General features: G+C 42.3%; 1 protein-coding gene across 3 annotated transcripts in view; it reads left to right on the top strand.

Annotated features, from left to right (window-relative positions):
* Rfwd3 (ring finger and WD repeat domain 3) overlaps positions 1 to 8,646 on the top strand; it is a 29,777-nt gene extending 21,131 nt beyond the window's left edge. For all 3 annotated transcript variants that reach the window (XM_048355126.1, XM_048355125.1, XM_048355127.1), the window contains exons 10-13: positions 1,440 to 1,616; positions 3,647 to 3,861; positions 5,795 to 6,006; positions 8,106 to 8,646. In XM_048355126.1, coding sequence (XP_048211083.1) covers positions 1,440 to 1,616; positions 3,647 to 3,861; positions 5,795 to 6,006; positions 8,106 to 8,249 — 748 coding nt within the window. In that variant the 3' untranslated portion in view covers positions 8,250 to 8,646. The remainder of the gene's footprint in view (positions 1 to 1,439; positions 1,617 to 3,646; positions 3,862 to 5,794; positions 6,007 to 8,105) is intronic.
* Positions 8,647 to 20,491: the final 11,845 nt, after the last annotated feature.

The raw sequence follows: 20,491 nt of genomic DNA on the forward strand, positions 1-20,491 counted from the left end.
TTTGCCAGTCCTGGGTCTTGGACTCAGGGCCTGAGCACTGTCCCTGGCTTCTTTTTGCTCAAGGCTAGCACTCTGCCACTTGAGCCACAGCACCACTTATGGCCATTTTTTATATCTCTGGTGCTGGGCATTCGAACCCAGGGCTTCGTGTATAGGAGGCAAGCACTCTTGCCACTAGGCCATATTCCCAGCCCCCTTTTGACTTTCTTTTTTATTTATTTACTTAAGCATTGGTGATTCACATCTGTAACCATAACTACAAGGGAGACTGAGATGTGAGAAATATGGTTTGAAGCCAGTTAAGGTAAAAAAAAAAAAGCTGTAAGACTATATATACTTAACCAGCAAAAAGCCAGGCATGGAGATAGGGCTCGTAGTAGAGCACAAACCTCAAGTAAAAGCACCAAGTTAACATGCAAGACCTTGTTAAAGCCCCAGTACCAGCACCAAAAGAAAGAAAACTTAAAGTTAAATTTGGACAAAACTTCAGTATAGCTTTGTGTGTCATGTGTTTATAGAATGTTGGTGGTTGTGTCTGTATTTTAAGAGTTTAAAAATAGGGACAGTATTAAATATATTAGTGACTTCTCGGGATGATTGGATTATAACTTTGTTGTTGGTTATGGGGCTTGGGCACTGTCCCTAAGCTCTTCAGCTCAAGTCTAGTGCTCTACCACTTTGAGCCACAGTGCCACTTCTGTTTTTTTGGTGGTTAATTGGAGAGAAGAATCTCAAAAACATTCCTGCTCAGGCTGGCTTGGAACCATGATCCTCAGCTCTAAACCTCCTAAGGAGTTCGGAATATAGGCTGAGCCACCACCACCCAACTGTAACTTAATATTTATGTATGTATGTATGTATGTATTTATTTATTTATTTATTTATTTATTTATTTATTTATTTATTTGCCAGTCCTGGGCTTGGACTCAGGGCCTGAGCACTGTCCCTGGCTTCTTTTTGCTCAAGGCTAGCACTCTACCACTTGAGCCACAGCGCCACTTCTGGCCATTTTCTATGTATGTGGTGCTGAGGAAACGAACCCAGGGCTTCATGTATACGAGGCAAGCACTCTTGCCACTAGGCCATATTCCCAGCTATAACTTAATTTTTTTCTTCTGTGTTTTTCCTAACTTTTTGATTGCTTACTGACTTAACTGTGTCATCATTTAGTATGGAGAAGGTAATAGTAATAGAATTGTGTAATGTTCTGGTTATTATTTTAACTTAGCCTTTTACCTCCTTCATTATAGTTCAAGAAGAAAGCTTGTGGGCACCAAAACACAAAAATTCCAGAATTCAAAGGGCTATCTGGGCAGTATTCTGAGTAAATTAGGGATCCAGATAGTTTGGGGTTGTGGGTATTTTTCAATAATGCTTTTTGATATTTGAAATGATAATCTTTGCCTCCTTTGTATTAAAAGTTATTTGTAACTCTACAGCCTGGAGACAAATACTGTAGTTCAGACTTACAATACTGGACGTCCTGTATGGAGTTGTTGCTGGTGTCTTGATGAAAACAATTACATCTATGCTGGACTGGCCAATGGCTCAATTCTGGTATATGATCTTCGAAACACAGGCTTTCATATGCAAGAATTAGTCCCTCAGAAAGCCAGGTAGGGAGCCACTTTTTCTATGGGAAACTGCCTTCTCTTGCATTATTGATGTTTGTAATGGTTCTTTCAGTGTCCATATCTGGTCAGCAATCTTCACAGAGAGCAATTCTCTTAAGATCTGATTCTTCCCCACCTCAAAGTCAGTACAATTTGTGTAATTTTTCACATTGTGGGAAGCTCTGGTATCAAGTGTAGCCAATTTCATAGAATAAATAGTAATCAAACGTGGAAAAATAAAGAGTGTCATCTGTGCCTAGAGTCCAGCTCCACTATTTATGAGCTGTGTCACTGGTGGTGGTTCTTGACCTATTAAAATGATTAACATAGCCTACAGTAGCCATAGAACTCCTTTGCTATATTATTTATTTACATTTATAATTCAGTTATGAGTTTAGGACATAGGCTGAATCCATCTGAGTACTGAGGGTGGTTAAGCACCACGTGGATTGTTCTGGAGATCATTAAAGCTGTCAGGAGATGAATAAAGGGCTGGGTAGAGTACTAGTGGTAGAGTGCTCGTCTCGTATACATGAAGTCCTGGGTTCAATTCTTCAGCACCACATATATAGAAAAAGCTGGAAGTGGTGCTATGGCTCAAGTGGCAGAGTGCTAGCCTTGAGCAAAAAAAAGCCAGGGACAGTGCTCAGGCTCTGAGTTCAAGCCCTGGACTGGCCAAAAGAAAAACAAGGTTTATGAATAAGGTCTGTGAACCTAGCCAAAATTAAAAGTAGCTTTTTTTCCCTCCCTCTATATATGCAGTAGTGCATATAAGAGTGTAGGGTCTCATATATGCTAGGAAAATACTTAATACCACTGACATTCATTTCCAGAACTAAATGAAAAGTATCTTGTTTATTTTATTATTTAAATAAATATTTTGTGTGTGTGCCCATCCTAGTACATGAACGCAGGGCCTGTGTGCAGTCCCTGATCATTTGCTCAAGGGTAGCTAGCATTCTACCACATGAATCACTACACTTGAATCACAGTTTTAGTTGTTTTCTGTTTTTTATTGGAGGTAAGAGTCTTTTTTTTTTTTTTTTTTTTTTTTTTTTTGCCAGTCCTGGGCCCTGGCTTGTTTGCTCAAGGCCACTTGAGCCACTGTGCCACTTCTGGCCGTTTTCTATATATGTGGTGCTGGGGAATCGAACCCAGGGCTTCATGTATACGAGGCAAGCTCTCTTGCCACTAGGCCATATTCCCAGCCCTGGAGGTAAGAGTCCTACAAACCATCCTACCTGGGCTGGCTTCTAACCACATTCCTTAGGTCTCCGCCTCCTGAGTAGCTAGGATTACAAGTGTGAAGAGCCACTGATGCTGGCTCAGTTTAATATATATTAAAAGGAGTGAGTCAGTATAGAACAAAATATGCTTATATGTACTATACAGTTTTTTTAACCAGTCCTAGAGCTTGGCTGTATGCTTGTTAACTTGATAAGCATTCTACCACTTAAGTAATGCCACTTCCTCCTTTCACCCCACTCCTGTTTTAGTGGTTTTTCAGGCAGTGTCTTTTTTTATTACCTGGTTTAGCCTAAAGCCATAATCCTCCTGCCTTTGCCTCTCACCCCACTCCTGTTAGTACTTTTTCAGATAAAGTCCTTTTTTCCCCCTGGTTTGTCCTGAAACCACAATCCTTCCCTTGCCTCTTCAATAATGCATATTTTGCTCAAGACTGGGACTCTGCCACTTGAGCCACAGCTCCACTTTGGCTTTTTGGTGGTTAATTGGAAATCAAAGTAAAAAAGCTTTGTTGCCCAGCCTGGCTTTGCACTGCTATCTATACTCAAGTGTCTGCCACCTGAGTAGTTAGAATGACAGATATCAGTGCTCTCTCCCCCCTTTTTTTTGGGGGGGGGGAACCTACAAAGGGAATTCAGTTTTTATGAGATGTCAGGATATTGACCCACCCGTGTCTCACCTCATCTATTGGCATAGGAATGTGGTCCACTGCTCATGGTACTGAAATGTGGACCACTATAAGAATTGGATTTGGAATGTAACACACAATTCCCTTTCTTTCTCTTCAGATGCCCACTGGTATCCCTGTCATACATGACCAGAGCTGCTTCAGCTGCATTTCCTTATGGTGGGGTGCTTGCTGGAACTTTGGAGAGTGCTTCTTTCTGGGAACAGAAATCAGATTTTTCTCATTGGCCTCATGTGCTACAAATGGAGCCAGGGGGCTATGTGGACTTTCAGGTGGAGAACAAAACCCGGCACTGTCTTGTAAGCTACAGACCTGGTAAGTACTGAAGTCCTTGGGGGCCTCCTGATTTGCTTGAGAGCAGACTGGTGGTAGAGGGAAAAGTACTTAGCCTTGTCTTTGGCTTGCTACAATAAGCTCCTCGTAGGCTAAAAGGCCTGTGACTGATGCTAAATAAGGATGATGGCTCCAAGTTCCTGTGCAAAGCCTGTATTTTTGCTCTTAATTGTGAGAACTGGAACAAATTGTTGGATACTTACCGATGTAAACTAGCTTCTCTGGGATTCCCTATGTCTTAAAGTAGTAATGGAAATGAGGAGGCCTACTCTTGAGGACATTGAGTCACTTTCCAATCAGTTTCTTTTCTTTTTTGCCAGTCCTGGGCCTTGAACTCAGGGCTTGAGCACTGTCCCTGTCTTCTTTTTGCTCAAGGCTAGCACTCTACCCCTTGAGCCACAGCACCACTTCTGGCTTTTTCTATCTATGTGGTGCTAAGGAATCGAACCCAGAGTATACGAGGCAAGCACTTTACCACTAGGCCATATTCCCAGCTTTTTTTTTTTTTTTTTTTTTTGCTGGAGCTTGAACTCGGGGCCTGAGCACTGTCGCTGGCTTATTTTTGCTCCAGGCTAGCACTCTACTTGAGCCACAGTGCCACCTCTGGCCATTTTCTATGTATGTGGTGCTGAGGAATCAAACCCAGGGCTTCATGTATGTGAGGCAAGCACTCTTGCTACTAGGCCAAATTTCCAGCCCTCCGATCAATTTCTTTTTCTGCTGTGGGGCCTGGGGCTTGACCTGGGCACTAACTATCCTTGAGCTTTTGTGTTCAAAGCTAGCTAGCACTCTCCCACTTGTTTATTTACTTAGTGATATGAGGCAGATGCTCTACCTCTTGAACCACAGTCCTAACCCTATTTCTTTATCCTATCCTCCTGCTAAGTGACCAAGTGTCCCTCTTTACCTTGTAGAATAATTTGATCAACTCTGATCTGGAAAAGCAGGGCTGGAAATATGGTTCAAGTGGTAGTAGAACACTAGCCTAGCAGTGTCAGACCCTGAGTTAAAACCCTGGTACCAAAAAAAAAAAAAAAAAGAGTTCACTTATAATTGCTATTGACTGTTGGGTTTTATTATGATCAACAGTTAGAGAACATGTTGAGTTTTGAGTCAGTGGGACCAGGAACAAGTAGCTACACAAATCGAGAACTTCTCAAGGAAAGACAGTTTTAAATAGAACAAAGGAGTCAGTGTACAACTTTGAAACTTAGGTTGAGGGCTAGGAATATGGCCTAGTGGTAAAGTGCTTGCCTCGCATACATGAAGACCTGGGTTCAATTCCCCGGCACCACATATACAGAATAAGCCAGAAGTGGCGCTGTGGCTCAAGTAGTAGAGAGCCTTGAGTAGAAAACAAAGCCAAGGACAGTGCTCAGGCCCTGAGTTCAAGCCCCAGGACTGGCTGGGGGAAAAAAACTTAGGCTTGGTCTGAAAGTGATACTGATGGAATACCTCCAGCCAAATCTCGGGTCAGAGTCAGTCATTAAAATGTCCATATTTCAACATTTGAAATCTTACTTGATCTGGGAAACTGTCTCAGGTTGACCCTTTGGACACTTGGCTCTTAGCAAATCATGCTATGACTTGTACAGAAAGCTTGGAGGTCCAGTTTTGTTTTGTTTTTTTCTCTAGCTTGTGCTTGCCTCCCTGAGGATCACTCCTATACTCACTTCTACAATTGCAGGCTTTTATCTTATAAAATATCTCTAGGAACTAATGAACTCCTTATTGGGCCTAAATGAAGTTTTTAGCCAGAACTCTGGAGTGGTAAATTCCCCAGTAGAGGTCTTGATTCAGTGATTTTATTAAACACATTACTATAGTCTTAGAAATTTGCTCTTAAGCTGAGTGCTAGTAACTAATTTCTTTTGTACCCTTTGCATGAGGTAGCACTGATTTCTCTGTTCCATAGATAAAATCCACAAGACCGTGCGAAGTGTACTGATGGAACTATCCTACAAAGTGGGTGATACTGGAGAGACACTGTGCTCCTGCCAGCCTGTGCAGACATTTGTTGGGGGACCCACTTGCAAACTATTGACCAAAAATGCCATTTTCCAAAGTCCAGTGAATGATGGCAGCATCTTGGTGTGTACTGGAGATGAAACAACAAATTCTGCCCAGGTGAACCTATTTTACTCTGTATAAAAATACATTTTGGGACTGGGAATATGGCCTAGTGGTAAAGGGCTTACCTCGTGTACATGAAGCCCGGGGGTTCAATTCCTCAGCACCACATATATTGAAAAAGCCGAAAGTGGCACTGTGGCTCAAGTGGTAGAGTGCTACATTTAGCAAAAAAGCTCAGGAACAGCACCCAGGCCCTGAGTTCAAGCCCCACCATCGGCAAAAAAAAAAAAAATTTTTTTTTGAAAAGATTGAAAAAATACATTTTGGGGGCTAGGGTATGTGGCTCAATGATGGCACATTTGTCTTATGTGCATGAGACCCTAGGGTTCATTCCTCAGCACTACCCCCAAATTTTCTTGTTTGGAAAATGTTGATAGAGAAAATCTTGAGCATTTTTGTTCAGAGGTATGTAAAATAAAAAGCCAAAAGCTTGGCTCCCTAATTGTGTGTGCGTACACGTGTGTGCATGCGCACTAAGCTTTTTGGTTTGGGTTTTTGTGTGTGTGTGTGCACGCACGCACTGGGCTTTTTGGTTTGGGGTGTTGTTTTTTTGTTTGTTTTTTGGGTTTTTTTTTTCCCCTCAGTATTGGGGGACTGAGCCAAGCACCTTGTACCTGCTAAGTTAAGTGTTAAACCACTGAAATATATGCCCAACTCCATGAATTTTTTTTTTTTTTTACAATTTAACTCGTCTTTAATTTTCTTAAAGCAGAGACAATACTGTACATTGGATTAACATGCAACTTAAAGAGAAAGGTATATACATATCAAACATGGAAATTCACTAAAATTTCATCATTTCCTCCCTCAAATTACTTTGATATTACGCCTCCATTTTGTAATCAAAAAGGTCCTATTAGTAATAATTTGGCCAATGCCTTGAATTTCTGGAACTTGAAAGTCAATTATGGAAACAAGAACATAATGCCAAGGGGTTCATCTGCAAAATAGCTGCTATACCCATGAATTTTTAAATACTAAAAGCTGGCTGCTGCTGGTGCTCAACAACTGTAATACTAAACTACTCAAGAGGCTGAGATCTGAGGATTGATCACATTTTGAAGCCAGCCTGGGCACTATCGCACTATCCATGGGTTTTTTCCACTTATGGGCTAGTGCTCTACCACTTTGAGCCACAGAACCACTTTTGGTTTTCTAGTGGTTATTTGGAGACAGGAGTTGCATGGACTTTCCTGCCCGGCATGGCTTCAAACTGCAATCCTTAGATCTTAGCCTCCTGAGTAGCTAGGATTATAGGTATGAACCACCCACATCTGACTAAAAATACAGGATGCAGCATCTCTGCAAAAACAAAACAAAAAAACTCTTGTATTCTTTTGGATTACTGTTAACTTCCCTGCTCCCCATTGTTTTTGGTTTTTGGTTTTGGCAGAGCTGAGAACCAAACTTAGAGCCTTGAACTTGTCAGACAACGTGAGACTTTATTTCTACTAAACTACCAAAAAAAAAAAAATTGGAACCTTAGGGATAGAGCCCAAGGTCTGAGTTAAGCCCAAGGACCAGTACTACAAAAATAAAAACCAAACTGAAACCTCTAAAATAATTAAGACATTCGGTTCATTAGTTTCGTATGAAACCAGTGGATAAAGGAGAAATTTATAGTGGAGGGATACTCTCATGCCACCTGAACATATTGGCCAATCGGAGCATCACTGTGGATGAGTGAGCCGGAAGTAATACAGCTATTTAACATAAGATAATATGAAGTACATGGTAGTGTGAAATATTATTGATCTTGTATAAACAAGTCTGATTAATACTGTCCAATACATGGTGTAAGTGAACTGAACACCTCTGGGGGAAAGGGTAAGGAGGGAGGGGGAGGGGGGTATGAGGGACAAGGTAACAAACTACAAGAAATGTATCCAATGCCTAATGTATGAAACTGTAACCTCTCTGTACATCAGTTTGATAATAAAAATTTGAAAAAAAAATACTGTCCAATACAGTCATACTACCCCCATGAGCACCTGAAATGTATGTTGTAAGTGAAAATGAAGAACTCTTTATTAGATCAGTTACTCCTCAGATAAACTGATTGCTGACCTTTTTTATTTGCTTTATTTCTTTAGCTCTGGAGTGCTTGCAGTGGCTCAGTACTACAGACCCTGAAATGTGATCAACCTGTCTTGGACATCTGCCCATTTGGTGTGAATAATAACAGCTACTTGGCTACCTTAACTGAGAAGACTGTCCATATCTATAAATGGGAGTGATCATGGTCATGAGACTTTACAGACTTGCTGCTGGTTAATGTTAAATGTTGTTTATATCATCTAGCAGCCCAAAAATCTTGGCTTGTAACCTACAAACTAGAACTTGTAGGGTCATATTTCATTTAGATTATTGTGAATTTAGAACTTAAGGCCACTAAGACACTACAGTTGTGTTTCTTGTGTATGCAGCTGCACACCTGTTTTGTCCATTTAAAGAGTGAGTGGTGTTCCATCTAGCTTCATTTCTCAGGTTAAAATCTTCATGTATCTTAGCTAGGAAATAATTCCTAAGACCTGATGAACCTTAGTCTTCTCAACACTAAGATGAGTGTATACCAAGCATTTCCTGGTGTATGTGACCTGAGCTCTGTTGGCTTGGGAGAGCTACATCCTAGAAAGGGATTTGCTTACATGCAGAAGTCTGTCTTCCATTGAACTGTAGAACTCTAGGTTTGATTTATTTCTGAGTTTACAGGCTCATAACCTCTTGGTAACTTGGTCTTATCCTCCACAGAAGTAGTATGTTGTATGTTGGTGTGCTTTGTAGCAACAAAGTCATGTTATAGGCACCCAGTGCTAGGATGTTGGCAAGTTCAGTGATGAATGAAAGTGACCAGTTAGCTATGTGGAGCCTTAATGACCACTTTGTTAAATTATGACTCTTAAGGAGGACCAGTTTGAGCAATAGGGAGACATTTTTTTTCTAGCTACCTTAAGGTCTCAGGGTTGGTTTTATCTAAAGCCAGTGAGTGCTTTAATGACTATTTCCTTCTTGCTAGGAAAAAACAAGAGGTATAACAAACCTTTTACTTGAATCTTCCCTAATACTAAAGATCAGGAACAAGGGGGGACTAAGTACGTTTTTCAGACTGTTGTAGATAATGGGGAGAGGGGGCTTGTCTCATTTTGATAAAGTGCCTATTTTAACAGGACCAGTCTTTTCAAAGTTAGGAGCTGTTGTTTTTAAGCATTTTTAATTCCCAAGACGTCCCTATGTGAACCTGATGTTTGATTCCAAATACTAACCTTCTCTGGAAGCGTTGGTGAAATTGTTCTCAGGAAGATGATCTATCAGTAGCAGGAAGGTACCTACCAACTTTTATTCCAGTCCTGGATTATCCAATTTTGGAAGCCCAGTAGAGACTCAGGTCTACTTATCCACTCTGACTCCAGTTGTTCTCCCCAAACCACTATCTACTGGAACTTGACTCAAGGTGTGATCAAGTCAGTGTTCTTTCTTGGGAGCAACAACATGGCAATTAGTGTGACTTTCTTAAGTAACTTAGGAGTTAACACATTTTTATAAAACAGTTCCAACTATAATTCTTGAGCTATTTCTGGGATATTTCTTACCACCAAGGGATTGTTACAATAGATTTCCCCAGAGTTCCAAATTCTAGCTATGTCTTTTAGTAAAACACATGTGAGGATATTTTATTTTTGAGGATGTTTTATTTTTAAGGATATCTTTTTCAAAGCCAGTTTTTGTAGTCTGGGGAAAGCCCACTTTTCTAAGGGAAGTAGTTAATTTATTTGATATATTGAAGCCTGGAGCTTCAGTGGCAGAATAGTATTTGATTTGAGAAAGCAAAATGCAAGCACTATCACAGTGGCATGTGTAGTGATGTGGCGCACTTCTATGATCCTGGGGGTCTGAGGCCAGGAAGGTCTCAATTCAAGGTCAGTTGGCTCCAGAGTGAGTTTGGCCAGTATGACCTACCTAGCAAGACTCCCCTTCGAACTAGAAGATTTTTACCAAGGAAGTTGAATGCATGTCATATAGTGCCAACCCTTTAATTCCTGTAATTTATATGTTTGGAATTCTGAGCATTGATCTCTACATTGGAAATAAAAGAAAAAGTAAGCATCAGGCCAGGCATGGAGCACATACTTGCAATCCCAAGAACTCTCTGGAAGCAGGGGAAGGAAGATTTCAAGTTTCAGGCCAGCCTGGGCTACTGAGCAAAACCCTATCTTAACCAAAAAGGAAAGTCTTACTCCATCTCCTACTTCCACCCCTACTTGTAGGAGACTTCATCTAAGAACCTAGGGTCTAGTCTCCTGAGTACCACCAGAGTCCCTGCCCCATCTTTACCCATCTCAAAAGTTTCTTTACCCATCTCAAAAGTTGTTCTTCCATTTTAGGGTTTCAAATTCAGCAAATTCAAAATATCTTGTCATTATATCCAGTATATATCCATTATCCAATATCCTTGTACCTGACCTGAAAACAAGAGAATGGAATTTCTGTGTTTTAATGTAAATATGAAAATAAAGCATTTTCCATGTGTTAGAACTGTTACTTTTTTTTCCTCTGCCTAGAGGCAGGAATGTGTTTGTTGCCTGGTAGATTCTCCATTTTATGCAATAGTGGGTATGAAGTATATAGGATGGTCCCTGGTACTGAAGTAGACATTTAATTTAAACTGATGAGGAAGTTGGAGCTTTAGCTGGTAATTGTTTCTTGCTGTTTCTCTCTTAACAGTCCATATGATTGTTTAACTCTGTTTTTCTACACTTGCTGCCTCTGGCTTCCTATTTCTTTGAATTCAAGAGATCTAATATGAGGGGTAAAAAAAGAGGACTGGGCTGGGAATATGGCCTAGTGGCAAGAGTGCTTGCCTTGTATACATGAAGCCCTGGGTTCAATTCCCCAGCACCACATATACAGAAAATGGCCAGAAGTGGCTCTGTGGCTCAAGTGGCAAAAAGCCAGGGACAGTGCTCAAGGCTCTGATTATTTAAGGCCCAGGACTGGCCATTGGCAGCCCTTCTTAAGACAATGTCAGCGGCAGTGGATGATAGGCAGTCAGGTTCTTGCTCAGCACAGTTTTGGCCACTCAGTTGTTTCTTCTGTTTGAAGTCAACAATTTACCATAAACATGGGATTTTACAGTTAAGCTTAAAAGGCTGAATGTGTCTTCCAGGTGAAAGCAATAATACTGGATTCCAAGGAAACTCTCTAGATGGAACTTTCCTTAAGGAATCCTGGGCTGGGCTAGGAATGTGACTCAGTGGTAGTTGCTTGCCTAGCATGCATGAAGCCTTGGGTTCGATTCCTCAGTACCACATAAATAGAAAAAGCTGGAAGTGGCACTGTAGCTCCAGTGATAGCCTTGAGCAAAAGCTCAGGGACAGTGCCCAGGCCCTGACTTCAAGCCCCAGGATTAGCAAAAGAAAAAAGGAGTCCTGTGCTTCAAAGAAAAATCAGAGGTAGAAACTAAATAGAAATGTGTTCCCATTGTTCTGAAAGTATGTTTTATGTCAATTTGCATTTGAATCTCAACTTGTCTATAATTAATGGTCATTTATAAAGTGCTTTCCTAGTGTTAACTAATTCTATGACATGCTTTTTGCTCATTTTATAAGGGAAGAATTAAGATCTGATTCTTTTTTTTTTTTCCTTTTTCTCGGTTGTGGGGCTTGAACTCGGAGCCTAGGTGCTGTTCCTGAGCTTCACTCAAGGCTAGTGCTCTACCACTTTGAGCCACAGCTCCACTTGGTTTTTTTTCTGGTGGTTAATTGGAGATAAATCTCACAAACTTTGAACCGTGATCCTCAGATCCCAGCTTCCTGAGTAGGATTACCAGCATGAGCCACCAGCACCCAGCTTTCAAATTAAGATTTTAATAAGTGGAAATCACATTCAGATGAGATTTAAGCTTTATGTGTCCTTATCATTCCCTTCTGTACTTTTCATTCCTGGCCCACTAAACAGGAGTTGAAAAACTCAGTGAAAGTCCACTCACTTCATGTCTGTATCTAGAACAATGTAAACCAATTACTATTCTCCCATGTTTAAAATGAAATAGTCACGTACATTATTGTAGCAGTTATGCTCTTTTGGATACTTACACCCCTAGGTACAGAGGCTGGGACCACCACTGTCCAATGGAAGAGGAAAATGCTTTACATTTTCATTGGAGGGGACGGGGCACCAGGAATGTGGCTTAGTGGTAGAGTGCTTCCTAGCATGCATGAAGACCTGGGTTCATTTCCTCAGTATCACATAAAGCCAAAAGTGGCACTGTGGTTCAGGTTGAGCAAAAGGAGCTCAAACAGTGCCCAGGCCCTGAGTTCCATCCCCAGGACTGCAACAAAGTCATTGGTATATGATCTAGATGTAGTTCAGGGCTCTGTTCATTGTGAAGAGGGAAAAAGGTATAGTAGTGAAGTGCAGGGCTGGTTGAATAAGCAGCCCGTTGCTGAGATAGATAAGGGAAGCATTCCAGGAGTCTCCACCAGCTTCTGAGCAACTAGATTTATCCATATTACAAGCAGAAGGGCTCCTCTTTTTTTTTTTTTTTTTTTTTTTTTTTGCCAGTCCTGGTGCTTGAACTCAAGGCCTGAGCACTGTCCCTGGTTTATTTTTGCTCAAGGCTAGCACTCTTAACACTTGAGCCACATTGCCACTTCTGGATTTTTCTGTATATGTGGTGCTGAGAATTGAACCCAGGACTTCATGCAAGCTAGGCAAGTACTCTACCACTAGACCACATTCCCAGCCCAGAAGGGTTCCTCTTAAGGATGGTCATGGCCCCCAACTTAATATCTGGATTTGGATAAAGGAACCTGTTGAATATTGAAGAAAATAAGAAGTCTATGTCTTTCTATGTCTTGGAGCTTTTGTTAACTCAGCAAAGCTCTGTGAGCTGCCAACATTTAGATGAGGTGCTAGTTAATGCAAGTTGCAAATGGAAGGCTAGCAGATGAGTTATTCCTGCTAAAAAGGAGTTAGTCTGCCTTGGATAAATGATCATACTATGCTTTCAAACTAATTCCCATAGACCCTACTATTTAAACACCGCCAATATTAAAACAGTACTTGGAGAAGAGTACTGATAAATTCCTAGGCTTGTACTCCAGTGGATGGGGGTGGAAGGCTACAGAAAATTGATCAGGAACAGATGGGAAGGGAGTTGGTTGTGGGGAAGAGGAAAAGTATCTACAGCTTCATAAGTCTTAACCTCAAACACCCAAGCCTAGTGAAGTTCTGAGACCTGAAGTAGCTTTATAGTTGGCCATGACTATTTCCTCTCATGAGGATGATGTCTGACTATTGTGGTAGAGTAACAGTATTTCATTGTTCTTACAAATGACCCAGTTGGTTTTGTGGGGAGTTTTGTTGTTGTTTTTTTGGTGTTTTTTGTTTTTTTTTCCCCAGTCCTGGGCCTTGGACTCAGGGCCTGAGCACTGTCCCTGGCTTCTCTGCTCAAGGCTAGCACTCTGCCACTTGAGCACAGCGCCACTTCTGGCCATTTTCTATATATGTGGTGCTGGGGAATCGAACCCAGGGCTTCATGAATATGAGGCACTCTTGCCACTAGGCTATATTCCCAGCCCTTATGGGGAGTTTTTTGTTTTTATGCTAGTCTAGGGACTTGGACTCAGAGCCTGGATACTGTCCTTGAGCTTTCTTGGCTCAAGACTTGAGCCACACCTCCACTTCTGGCTTTTTGCTGGTTAATTGGATAAGAGTCTCATGGGGTTTCCTGCCCAGGCTGGCTTTGAATTGTGACTTAAAGCTCAACTAGGATTAGTTGTGAGCCACCAGCACCCAGCTAACGAAGGCTTCTGTGGTGTGCTACCTGAGAAGAACAAATCCAGAAAGGAAGAAGATATTAATACCAGTTTCAGCTCTGAGACTAACTGCAGTGCTAATGATATTATTTCACAACCCTTCCTTGAGTTTTTTTTTCTCAGAAAGTGACACCCAAAGAAATTTTGGAGATGAGTCTCATGGATTTGTGTACTCAGGGTAGCTCAGATCTCAGATCTCAGCTTCCTGAGTAGCTAGAATTATAGCCCTGAGCTGCCGGCATCTAGCTTCATACTCTTTGATCTGAGGGTTGAATCTATGGTCTTACCACACATGCTAAGGACACATTTTTATGTACCACTGAGCTACATCCCCATCCCTGAGGTAGTGTATTTTATACTGAAAAGTCAACGAGGCAAGGAGACCCGAGTTAAGTCAATCATTTCACTGGTTTGGCAGTTTGTGCCTTCTGTAAGATCTAGATTTGCCCGACACAGCCTGAGCTGGCAAAGTTCCCAGATTTCTGTTTCTCGCTCTTGGTCACTGTGATTTCAAGAAAGCCTTATCCGCCTCCCTATCTCCAGAGGCATTCTGTGGCTGGTGTAGTATTTCCTGAGTGCATGATGAAAGATAGACAACTGCTAGCTTCTCAGTGCAGATTGTCAATTTCTAGCCTTAAATTGGCTTAAAATAGTCTCCCACTTGTTATCTGAGCACATACAGACCCAGTATTGAAAATTGAGGGCCCTTAGTGACTTCCCAAGCACTTCTGGTAATGGCTGTGACTTACCTGCCTTAGACAGCCCTAGATGGGCCAGATAAATATTAGCAGACACAGACAGCCATGCAGGGCTACCTTAGGGAGTGTTCAAGGCTGGCAGCCTCAAGATCATTTTTGTGACCGTAGCATCAGTCACTTTTTCTTTCTTTCTTTTTTTTTTTCCTGGTCCTGAGGCTTGAACTCAGGGCCTGGGAACTATCACTGAGCCTCTTTGTGTTCAAGGCTAGCACTCTACCACTTGAGCCACAGTGCCACTTACGGCTTTTTCTCAGTAGTTTATTGGAGATAAGAATCTCACAGACTTTTCTGCCTGGGCTGGCTTCAAACCACAATCCTTAGATCTATCTCAACCTCCTGAGTTGCTAGGATTACAGGTGTGAGCCACTGTTTCCTGCAATCATTTGCTTTCATTCTTAAAGACAGACGCTTGGCATCATCCACAGTGGACAATTTAAACTCATAGAATACTCAGTCTCAGGGATTTCTTTTGTAGTTCCTTAAGCTTATTGCAACTTTTAGTGTTCTAGTTACATTTGGTCTACATTTGACTACATACTTGTGGTTCAGAACAATAGAAGCTATGTCTTCTGAACATGATGAAGAGCAGGAATTACATGTTGCAAACCATTCTCATTCCCCAATGTGTTGCATTGCCAGAGTGCGATAAAAATGTATGAGGTGAGGAGGCTGAGGATCAAGGTTTGAAGCCACCCTGGGCAGGAAAGTCTGTAAGACTTAACTTTTTGTCAGTCCTGGGGCTTGAACTCAGGGCCTGAGCACTGTCCCTGGCTTCTTTTTGCTCAAGGCTAGCACTCTACCACTTGAGTCACAGCACCATGTCTGGCTTTTTCTTTCTTTTTTCATTTTTTTTTTTTTTTGCCAGTCCTGGGGCTTCAACTCAGATCCTGAGCACTGTCCTTGGATTCTTTTGCTCAAGGCTAGCATTCTGCCACTTGAGCCACAGCACCACTTTTGGCTTTTGCTGTTTATGTGGTGCTAAGGAATCGAACCCAGGGCTTCATGCATGCTAGGCAAGCACTGTACCACTAAGCCACATTCCTAACCCCATGTCTGGCTTTTTCTATATATGTGGTGCTGAGGAATCGAAACCAGGGCTTCATGTACATAAGGCAAGCACTCTACCACTAGGCCATATTCCCAGCCCCTGTGAGACTTATCTATGAGACTTATGGAACTGTGGTTTAAGTTGGTAGAGTGGCTAGCCATGAGCACAAAAGTGCTGGGACAGCCCTCAGGCCCAGAGTTCAAGCTCCAAGACCAAAAAAAAAAAAAAAAAAAGTGCACCAGGGTGGTGAGCAGACTCAGGGATTCTGGTTGGAGGCTGTCTATAGGCTAGCAGTGTTCAACCTGATTGCTCATTTAATCCCTGGGTGCAGAACTGTTGACATCCTTGCATTATTCCACAGCTCTCAGAACCTGACCCAGGCCTGATGCTAGCTCAAATGACAATGAATGTGAGAAGCTTTGGGAAGGAGGAGGGGTCACTAGTGTAGGGTTCAAGCTAGCAGTGCTGAAGATATTGCATGCAGGTCAGCAAAAACAGTTGCCGACACTGACAAGTCTGTCCTCAAAGGATGTTTTGTTATTTCCTTTTCATCCTTGAAATATGAGTCAAAGTTCTGGTGTGGAATCAACATTCCCAGGTAAAGGGCTTCACACCTGATTAGTAATATTGGCTATCAAGTTTGGAGTTTCATAGTGTGGGCTAGGCATTGCCTTTGTGTTTTATCCTTAACCTCCACAATTTTTGTTTACATTGAGTTAAAGTTTGCCAAAGAGCAAGGATTATGGCCTATGTACTATTCAGTGCTGCTTGGCTCCCTGGATAAGAAAGTTTTTTGTTTTTGTTTTGTGCCCGTCCTAGCTCTTAAACTGTGCCTGGGAACTGTGCCTGAGAGCTTCTTTTGCCAGCATTCTACCACTTGAGCCACAACTCCACTTCTTGCTCTTTCTGAGCAGCTTAGTGGAGGAAAGAGTGTCCCAGACTTTTCTGTCAGGGCTGGTTTTGAACCATAATCTTCAGTTCTCAGCCTCTTCAGTAGCTAGGACTATAGGTGTGAACCAACCAGTTCCCCGGATTTTTAAGATTGGTTGGAGAACCTGGGATCAGAAGGCTCATACCGGGGCTGGGGGTATGGCCTAGTGGCAAGAGTGTTTGTCTCATATACATGAGGCCCTGGGTTCAATTCCCAAGCACCACATATACAGAAAATGGCCAGAAGGGGCGCTGTGGCTCAAGTGGCAGAGTGCTAGACTTGAGCAAAAAGAAGCCAGGGACAGTGCTCAGGCACTGAGTCCAAGCCCCAGGACTGGCCAAAAAAAAAAAAAAAAAAAAAAAAAAAAAAAGAAGGCTCATACCTATAATCCTAGTTTTTCAGAAGGCTAGATCTGAAGATAGTGGTTCAAAGTCAACCCAGGCAGAAAAGTACATTGAGACTCTTTTCTCTAACCAGCAAATCTCGAAGTGGAGCTGTGGCTCAAGTAGTAAAGCTCTAGCCTTAAGCGAAAAAGTAGAGAGAGAGCAAGAGGTTGAGTTCAAGCCTCAGTGCTAGGACATTAAATAAATAAATGAATAAAATAAAGAATGTACATCTATCTATTTTTTTTTTTTTTGCCAGTCCTGGGGCTTGGACTCAGTGCCTGAGCACTGTCCCTGGCTTCTTTTTGCTCAAGGCTAGCACTCTACCACTTGAGCCACAGTATCACTTCTGGTTTTCTGTTTATATGGTGCTGAGGAATCAAACCCAGGGATTCATACATGCTAGGCAAGCACTCTACCACTAAGCTACGTTCTCAGCCTCCTATCTATTTATAGACAGATAGATGTATGAGTGGGAGGAGGAACAGAAGCAAAAGAAGTTTGCATCTCTTATCTATGAGATAAGCTCTCCTGAATTTGCTGTGGCTGGTTTTGAACTGTGATCCTCAGATATCAGCCTCCTGAGCAACTACGATTATTAGGCGTGAGCTACTAATACCCCACTCTTTTATTGTTTTTGCCTCACATACTCTACTACTGAGCCATGTCCCTAGCCCTTTTATTTATTTATTTTTTGTTGTGGGGCTTGAACTCAGGGCCTGATCCCTTTTGCTTGAGGCTAGTGCCCTACCACTTTAAGCCACAGCACCACTTCCAAGTTTTTGAGTGGTTAATTGGAGATAAGAATCTCCTGGGAATTTTTCTGCCTAAGCTGGCTTTGAACCACTATCCTCAGATCTCAGCCCTCCTGAGTAGCTAGGATTATAGGCATGAGCCACTGGCACTTGGCCTACTTTATTGTTATTGTAGAGGTGATACACTGAGAGGTTAACATTTACATGTGTGAGGTAATGAATACATTTCCTTTTGTACAGTGTCACCTGTTCCCTCACTTTTTTTTTTTTTTTTTTTTTTTTGGGCCAGTCCTGGGCCTTGGACTCAGGGCCTGAGCACTGTCCCTGGCTTCTTCCCGCTCAAGGCTAGCACTCTGCCACTTGAGCCACAGCGCCGCTTCTGGCCGTTTTCTGTATATGTGGTGCTGGGGAATCGAACCTAGGGCCTCGTGTATCCGAGGCAGGCACTCTTGCCACTAGGCTATATCCCCAGCCCTGTTCCCTCACTTTTCCCATTCCCTCCCTCCCATCTCCACCCGCAAGTTTTGTATAGTTCACTTTTATCAGTGTCCAATGTGCTTCACTGCTGCACTTTTTCACTTTTTTCTCAGATTCTGTGTCCTCCCCCTGCCCTCCCACAGATATGCACATGAATATACTACATATAAAGAATACAAAATCGACCAAACAATTACTCAACATATAAAGGTCAAAAATTGACCTCTCAGGGGAATACAATAGCTCAAAAGCTATGTATGTACGTTCATATAAGACTACTGTCGACATATTGTCTAATATCGACATTACATTTAAAGCCCTAGGCGAACTTTCTTGGGCGTGGCCACATGGCTACTGTATATGTTCTTGATACATTGTATATTGTACATATGTCTACCTGACCTAGAGAAGGGATAGAAAAACAGGGCGTAAGATATCACAAGAAATGTACACACTGCCCTACTATGTAACTGTACCCTTTTTGCACAACACCTTGTCAAAAAATTTGTGTTCAATTAATAAATTAAATTTAAAAAAATACAAAATCGGGGCTGGGAATATGGCCTAGTGGTAAAGTGCTTGCCTCGTATACATGAAGCCCTGGGTTCGATTCCTCAGCACCACATATATAGAAAAAAACCGGAAGAAGCGCTGTGGCTCAAGAGGTAAAATGCTAGCTAGCATTTAGCAAAAAGAAGCCAGGGACTGTGCTCAGGCTCTGAGTCCAAGCCCCGGCCGGACTGGCAACAAAAACAAAACAAATAAACAAGGAATACAAAATCATCAGAAAAAGAAAAAAACATTTTAAAGTCTTTTGTTTCCATACCTTTGGAGTTTGTTTCAGTGTGTATATTACTTTATATAAACATGAAGAGAGCTTAGACATTGCACCTTTGTGATTCTCTCCTAAGACTATCATCTTTTGGTCACTATAAGAGTATGTAGAGGGCTGGGAATATGGCCTAGTGGCAAAGTGTTTGCCTCATATACATGAAGCCCTGGGTTTGATTCCTCAGCACCACATATATAGAAAAAGCCAGAAGTGGCACTGTGGCTCAAGTGGTAGAGTGCTAGCCTTGAGCAAAAAGAAGCCAGGGACAGTGCTCAGGCCCTGAGTTTAAGCCCCAGGACTGGCAAAAATAAATAAATAAATAAATAAATTCTGTGTAATTTATCATATCCCAGTGTGTTTTAGATCTAACTTCCACATATCAGGGAGAACATGTGCCTTTTGTCTCTCTGATCTTGGCTTTCCTCACTTAACATGACTTGTTCTAGTTCCATCCATTTCCCTGCAAATAACATTATTTTATTTTTTCTAATGGCTGCGTAAAATTCCATTGTATATAGCTACCACAGTTTCTGGATGGGTTGTTTCTGTATCTTGGCTATTATGAATAGTGCACTTAGCCCTTTTCACTATACATATATAAAACTACATGATTTACTTCTTATTGGGATTAACTCAAGGCTCTGTACACACTAGGTAAGTGTTTTACCACTAGGTCTCCAGTGCCTATTTTATTTAGAGGCAGGTTCTCATTCGCCTAAGGTGATCCCTGAGTTTTTTTTCTTTCTTTTGGTGCCAGTCCTGGGGCTTGAGCTCAGGACTTGAGCACTGTCCCTGAGATTTTTTTTTTTTTTTTTTTTTTGCTCAAAACTAGCACTCTACCACTTTGAACCACAACTCCACTTCTGGTTTTTTTTGTTGGTTAATTGGAGATAGGAATCTCATGGACTTTCCTGCTCTGGCTGGCTCGGAACCGTGGTCCTTAGATCTCAGCCTTCCCAGTAGCCAGAGTGGCTTACAGGGGTGAGCCACCAGTGCCCAGAGGCAGCCCCTAACTTGACGGAGCTCCTGCTTTGGCCTCCCCACCACAGCAGACCAAGAGGCCCTCGGATTCCCGAACACACCTGACTGGAATGCATGTGTTCGCACGCACAAAGCTTTTTTCCTCCTGCCCAAGTCACTGAACTGGCTACATATTCCACCGGCCATCTTGGTTGTGGCAACTCCAGTTCCTTTGATTCTTCCGGAACTCTTTCTGTAACAACTCAGGCAATGAGACCACGCTCCTACCCAGGCTTTCAAAGCATTGCCAACTCCATGCGGTGGAACGCCACCTTCCTGCCCGCCAGCCAGCACGGGTCTAAGGGTCCTTTCCAGCGCGGCCTCGGCTCTCGCCCACCCTGCTCTAGGTTCGCGGGTCCACGCCGGCTGGGGAGGGGCTCTCCCGGACCACGCAGGCCACGCCCTCGACCCCGCCCCCTTATTTAAATACGCGGCGCCGGCGGGTGCGTCGAGCTCGC

Source organism: Perognathus longimembris, chromosome 10, assembly GCF_023159225.1.
Source record: "Perognathus longimembris pacificus isolate PPM17 chromosome 10, ASM2315922v1, whole genome shotgun sequence".
NCBI classification, from domain to species: domain Eukaryota; kingdom Metazoa; phylum Chordata; class Mammalia; order Rodentia; family Heteromyidae; genus Perognathus; species Perognathus longimembris.